Raw genomic sequence first — 5,208 nt, 5'->3', positions numbered from 1 at the left:
CCTGGCTAATTTTTGTAATTTTAGTAGAGGTAGGGCTTTACCATGTTGGCCATGCTGGTCTCGATCTCCCGACCTCAGATGATCCACCTGCCTCTGCCTCCCAAAGTGCTGGGATTACAGGTGTGAGTCACTGCACCCGGCCAAAGTGGTTCATTCTGAATATGTGTAAGAAGTGTGTACTGGAAACATCTGTGTCTTGCGAATGATGCAAAACACTGCAAAGCTTCTCACTGAAATTTTCAGTAATGAGTCTGGGCACAGGGTCAGACCTGTAATCCCAGAACTTTGGGAGGCCAAGGGGGGTGGATTGTTGAGTCTAGGAGTGCAAGACTAGCATGGACAACATAGTGAAACCCACTGTCTTTACAAAAAGTCAACAAATAAAAGATTAGCTGGGCGTGAGATCTGAGCTTCAGAGATCCTCAGTAACATTTCCCAGTGCTATGAGTTCAGTGGAGCAGAGGCTAATAACCATGGACTAGGAAAGATCTTGCCTGCTCTTTAGAGGTTGGGACACACTCTTCTTGGTACCAGAAGGGTAGAACTGTGTCTCTGTGGCCACTTAGTGTAGAATGGAATTGGAGTAAACTGAGGGCTCTTTCACACATGCTGGAGAAAAGACTTTGGCCCTAGAAGAAGTGGGGGTTGCAGGGGATTGGCCTGAGAAACTTACCTTTTTGCTGAATTGTCCTCTAGAGCTTTTCCTTGCAGATTTGTCAGAATGAGCCTCCAGTCCCCATCCAGACTCCTGGAGCTGGCGGGGCAGAGCCTGCTGAGGAGCCAGTCCCTGACCATCTTCTCCCTGGATGAGCTGCCCCGGGAGGTCTTCCCTCTGATGTTCACGGAGGCCTTCAGCATGAGATGCTGTGAGGCCCTGAAGCTGCTGGTGCAGGCCTGGCCCTTCCTCCGCCTCCCTCTGGGATCCCTGATGAAGACACCTCATCTGGAGACCTTGCGAGCTGTGCTGAAGGGACTGGATACACTGCTGGCCCAGAAGGTTCGGCCCAGGTGAGGTGACAGGTGGCCTGGTGGGAAGGGCCCAGGCATCCAGGGAAGGGACAGCTGGCTCAGGCGTGGCGGGGTTGGGGGGCTAGGGTGGCTCAGAGGCTTCTGATGGTGCCCATGAGAGGCCTTGGCCATGGCCCAGCTCCTCTGGGAAAGGACTGCTCACCATACAGGGTCCACCCAGGAAACAGGAACCTGCTTCCTCTCAGTGGAAGGTCAAGGTACTAGAAGTGGGTGCCAGGCAGAATCCAAGAGGGAATGGGATGGAGAAGAGACAGAATTGGGAGCACTGAGGATAGGAGCAGCTGGCTGATGTCCTGGATGTGGAGTGAAAGCTCAGGTTCGGGGTGGGTCCTTGCTCATTCTGAGCTTTTCTCCCATGTTACTCACAGGAGGTGGAAACTTCAAGTGCTGGATTTGCGGGATGTTGATGAGAATTTCTGGACCATATGGTCTGGAGCCCCGGCCCTGTCCTGCTCCGCAGAGGCCATGAGTAAGAGGCAGACAGCGGAGGACTGTCCGAGGACGGGAGAGCGCCAGCCCTTGCAGGTGTTCATAGACCTCTGCCTAAAGGACAGTACGCTGGATGAATGCCTGAGCTACCTCTGTGGGTGGGTCCACTACAGAAGAGGTCTAGTGCACCTGTGTTGTAGTAAGGTACAGAATTACTCAATGCCCACTTCAAGTTTCAGAAATCTATTGGAAAGGATAGACCCAGACAGTATCCAGAAGTTGGAAGTCAGGAGAAAGTGCTCTCTGAATCAAACAGGAAAGTTTGCCCGTCACCTGAGCCGGATGAGCAATCTTCACAAACTCTTTTTAGCCTTCGGTTATGACGGTGAGTTATACGTGAGAGGCCTACAACAGTTCATTCCTGACTTGGACTCTCCATTCCTCTGCCTGTCCTACCCCCAGATGCTTTATATAAGAAAGGTCAGCAATATCAAAGAGCACCTGGAGCACCTGCTCAGGTAAGAAAGGATGGTGAGCTTTCTCTGTAGACCATACCACAGACTTTTGTTCTTTTTCACAGTAAAGGCTAGTGGGCATCTACTGTGTGCCAGTCACTGGTGACGTCACAGGGAATGGGAGGCTAGAATGTCAATTCATTATGCTGTTCAGTGCTCTATAACCTGAAGTGGGTATCACAAGACCACTCAAATAAGGGCAGAGGGATGGCCTGGGGTAGTTGCGACACAGAGAGACATGTAGGGAGCTAGTTAGTCAGGGGTTCAGATCTAAGGAGGGTGCACTTGTGAATTCCTTTCTAGGAAGTGTGTTTAAAGTTAATATGTTGAAACTTACTCTTCATTTAGGGGACAGTGTGAAAGAAGGGAAAGTGCATCAAACGTGTCCGTTTCACTGTAGAAGCTCTGTCCTCACAGCTTAGTAAATGCCAATGATCCTGTCTCTAATTCCCTGTCTTTAAAAGGTTCTATTGAACCCCAGGAAAAGTAGTTGACATGGGAAAAGCGTGCTTCTTGGACAGAGGTGAGGGAGTAGGCATGAGAGTGGTGTAAAGTGATAGGTGGTTTACAGATACAGACATGTCACGGAACCTTTGCAGGCAGGTAGCCCTAGCTGATATCCGTAGACCTTGCTCAGCCGAGTTCTTTGTGCACATCTCCCACTGGGCTCCTCTGGCCCAGAGATGAGGTTGTCTGCTGAAAGATGAAGTGAAGAGGCTTTAAAGAGTTTGTGGCCTTGAACCAATCACACAAGCAAGGGTGAAAGGAATGAGCCTAAAATGGAACTGCCCTTGAATAATCTGAGTCTTCATCAGGCAGCACCTCGCATGCAGACCATCGTCTGATGATGGGAACAAACTTGTGTTTGGGTGAAACAGGCTTCCCCATTGCAGGTTACCATAACACCTGTGTTGTAGGAAAGTGCAGAATTACTCAATGCCCACTTCAAGTTTATCATTGACATTATTTCCCACCCCCCTCCGCTAACTGGCACTATTGCCCATAACTAACTTCTTGCTCTCCCCAGGTGCCTCAAGAACCCCTTGCAGGCCTTTATATTCTGTCATGCTTACCTAGCTGATCGGGACATGGAGTGTCTGTCTCAGTACCCAAGCCTCAGTCAGCTAAAGGAGCTGCATCTGATTCATACCCTAATGTGGACCACCAATCTTGAGCCCCTTGGAGCTCTGCTAGAGAAAGTTGCTGCTACTCTCGAGATCCTCACCTTAAAGGACTGTCACATCCAGGACTCCCAACTCAGGGTTCTCCTCCCTGCCCTGAGCCGCTGCTCCCAGCTCACCACCTTCTACTTTGGTGGAAATGAGACCTCCACGAATGCTCTGAAAGACCTGCTGCGTCACACAGGTGGGCTGAGCAAGTTAGGCCTGGAGCTGTATCCTGCCCCTCTGGAGAGTCTTGACAACAGGGGTCATGTCAACTGGGAGATCCTCGCCCCAATTCGGGCTGAGCTGATGCGGACGCTCAGGGAAGTCAGGCAGCCCAAGAGGATCTTTTTTGGTCCCGTTCCCTGCTCTTCCTGTGGCTCATGGCCATCTGAGAAAGTGGACTTCCATCTTTGCTCCTAGGGAAGAGCTGGTTAGTGGAATGGATAAGCTTTCTTCTGGACCCTTGGACACTGAAATCTAGGACATAGGTGCTTTTTTTTTTTTTTTTTTATGGAATTTTGCTCTCTCCCTCAGGCTGAATCGCAGTGTCACAGTCTCATCTCACTGCAACCTCCACCTCCCAGGTTCAAGTGATTCTCCTGCCTCAGTCTCCCTAGTAGCTGGTGTTACTGGCATGTGCCACCACGCTCATCTAATTTTTGTATTTTTAGTAGAGACAAGGTTTCATGATGTTGGCAAAGGCTGGCCTCGAACTCCTGACCTCAAGTGATCTGACCACCTTGGCCTTCCACAGTGCTGGGTTTACAGGCATGAGCAGCCGGGCCCGGTGAGGTGCATCTTAAAGGAAGCACACAGCCGTGTGTTTCAGGCAAGTGCTGACTGTGAGTGGAAAAACAAAGGTGACTTAGCTGGGGGCAAGACTGGGTGAAAATGCTGACTTGGCATCGATGAGGCCTTCAGGGACCTGTTTCCTAGACTCAGAAACGGAACCTGAAGTTCTAGAGTGATGCAGGAGTTACCCCCTCAAGGATGGTTATTTGAAAATGTCAAGAATAAATGGAAACTGAATGGAAACTTTCTGGTGTCTTCCATGATTGATCAACCTGTTTTAGCTATTTATACATCAGAAATCTCTAGTTACTGATGAGAGGTACTAAGTTTTCTGTGACTGAGGTTCAGCTATAGCAAATCCAGGCATCCAAACTGAAATGTGATCATTTTGATTAATTACCATCCATTTTTTACCCTCTTCAGTCATCTGTTTCTTCCTTGCTTTCTCCCATGCCTGTTCACTGGGTTCATTCACAAGAGATGCACACTTGGGGCCTGGAACATTCTGTGTGGGCAATGATGATGAGCCACTGAAACCTACCCTCTTCTCAGGGGCCCTCACTGCTCCCCAGATACCGAAACCCTGCTCACTCCTAATGGGCAGATCCAGAGGAATCCGTTCCTGAAAACTGGCCATGCCAGGAAACGGCTTCACTGCACCGGGGGCTACCTCCTGACCTGGAAGGGAATGGCCATAGCGTGTATTGCAGGAGCCTCGTGACATCACCAACTCTTGCGTGTCCTCACGGTGGCTGGTGGGTTTCACCGAATTAAGGTGGTTGCGTCCAATTTCCCTTTTAGAAAAATGCATATTACATATTCTAAACATTTCTAGTGCACATTAATACAAAAATACATCTTTTGGAAAGCTAATTCATATCAATGAGATATCTTCCTATAACGTCTCCCTTCTCTCCTTATCAAGAAACATGAGAGACCAGGGCACTGACCTGTAGGCAGCATTCCTGCACTGCCTGGAGAATCTCTTTGGAACTTGCCCCATGTGGGCCGGGAAGCTCTCTGATGGTTCACTCAGGTGAACCTGAGTTCACTGTGTTGACCTCGTTGATCTCAAACTCCTAGACTCAAGTGTTCCTCCTATCTTGGCCTCCCAAAGTGCTGGGATTACAAGCATGAGCCACCGTGCCTAGTTTTACTGTTTTTTTAATTTTAAAATTGTTGTGGATGTATAAATATTGTGCATGTTTACACGGTACATCTGATGTTCTTTTTTTTCTTTCTTTCTTTCTTTTCTTTCTTTTTTTTTTTTTTTTTTT

The 5,208-nt window shown here is 49.0% G+C and overlaps 1 protein-coding gene across 1 annotated transcript; it reads left to right on the top strand.

Moving 5' to 3' along the window:
• Nucleotides 1-721: 721 nt before the first annotated feature.
• On the top strand, nt 722-3,559 carry PRAMEF10 (PRAME family member 10). Its single transcript, XM_011962557.1, has 3 exons — nt 722-1,008; nt 1,398-1,976; nt 3,001-3,559. Exons 1-3 carry the CDS (start codon nt 722-724, stop codon nt 3,557-3,559), a joined length of 1,425 nt encoding a protein of 474 aa, XP_011817947.1.
• Nucleotides 3,560-5,208: the final 1,649 nt, after the last annotated feature.

The sequence above is a fragment of the Colobus angolensis genome, unplaced genomic scaffold, assembly GCF_000951035.1.
Source record: "Colobus angolensis palliatus isolate OR3802 unplaced genomic scaffold, Cang.pa_1.0 Scaffold596, whole genome shotgun sequence".
Taxonomy (NCBI): Eukaryota; Metazoa; Chordata; class Mammalia; order Primates; family Cercopithecidae; genus Colobus; species Colobus angolensis.
This window is presented reverse-complemented; position numbering and strand designations above follow the sequence as displayed.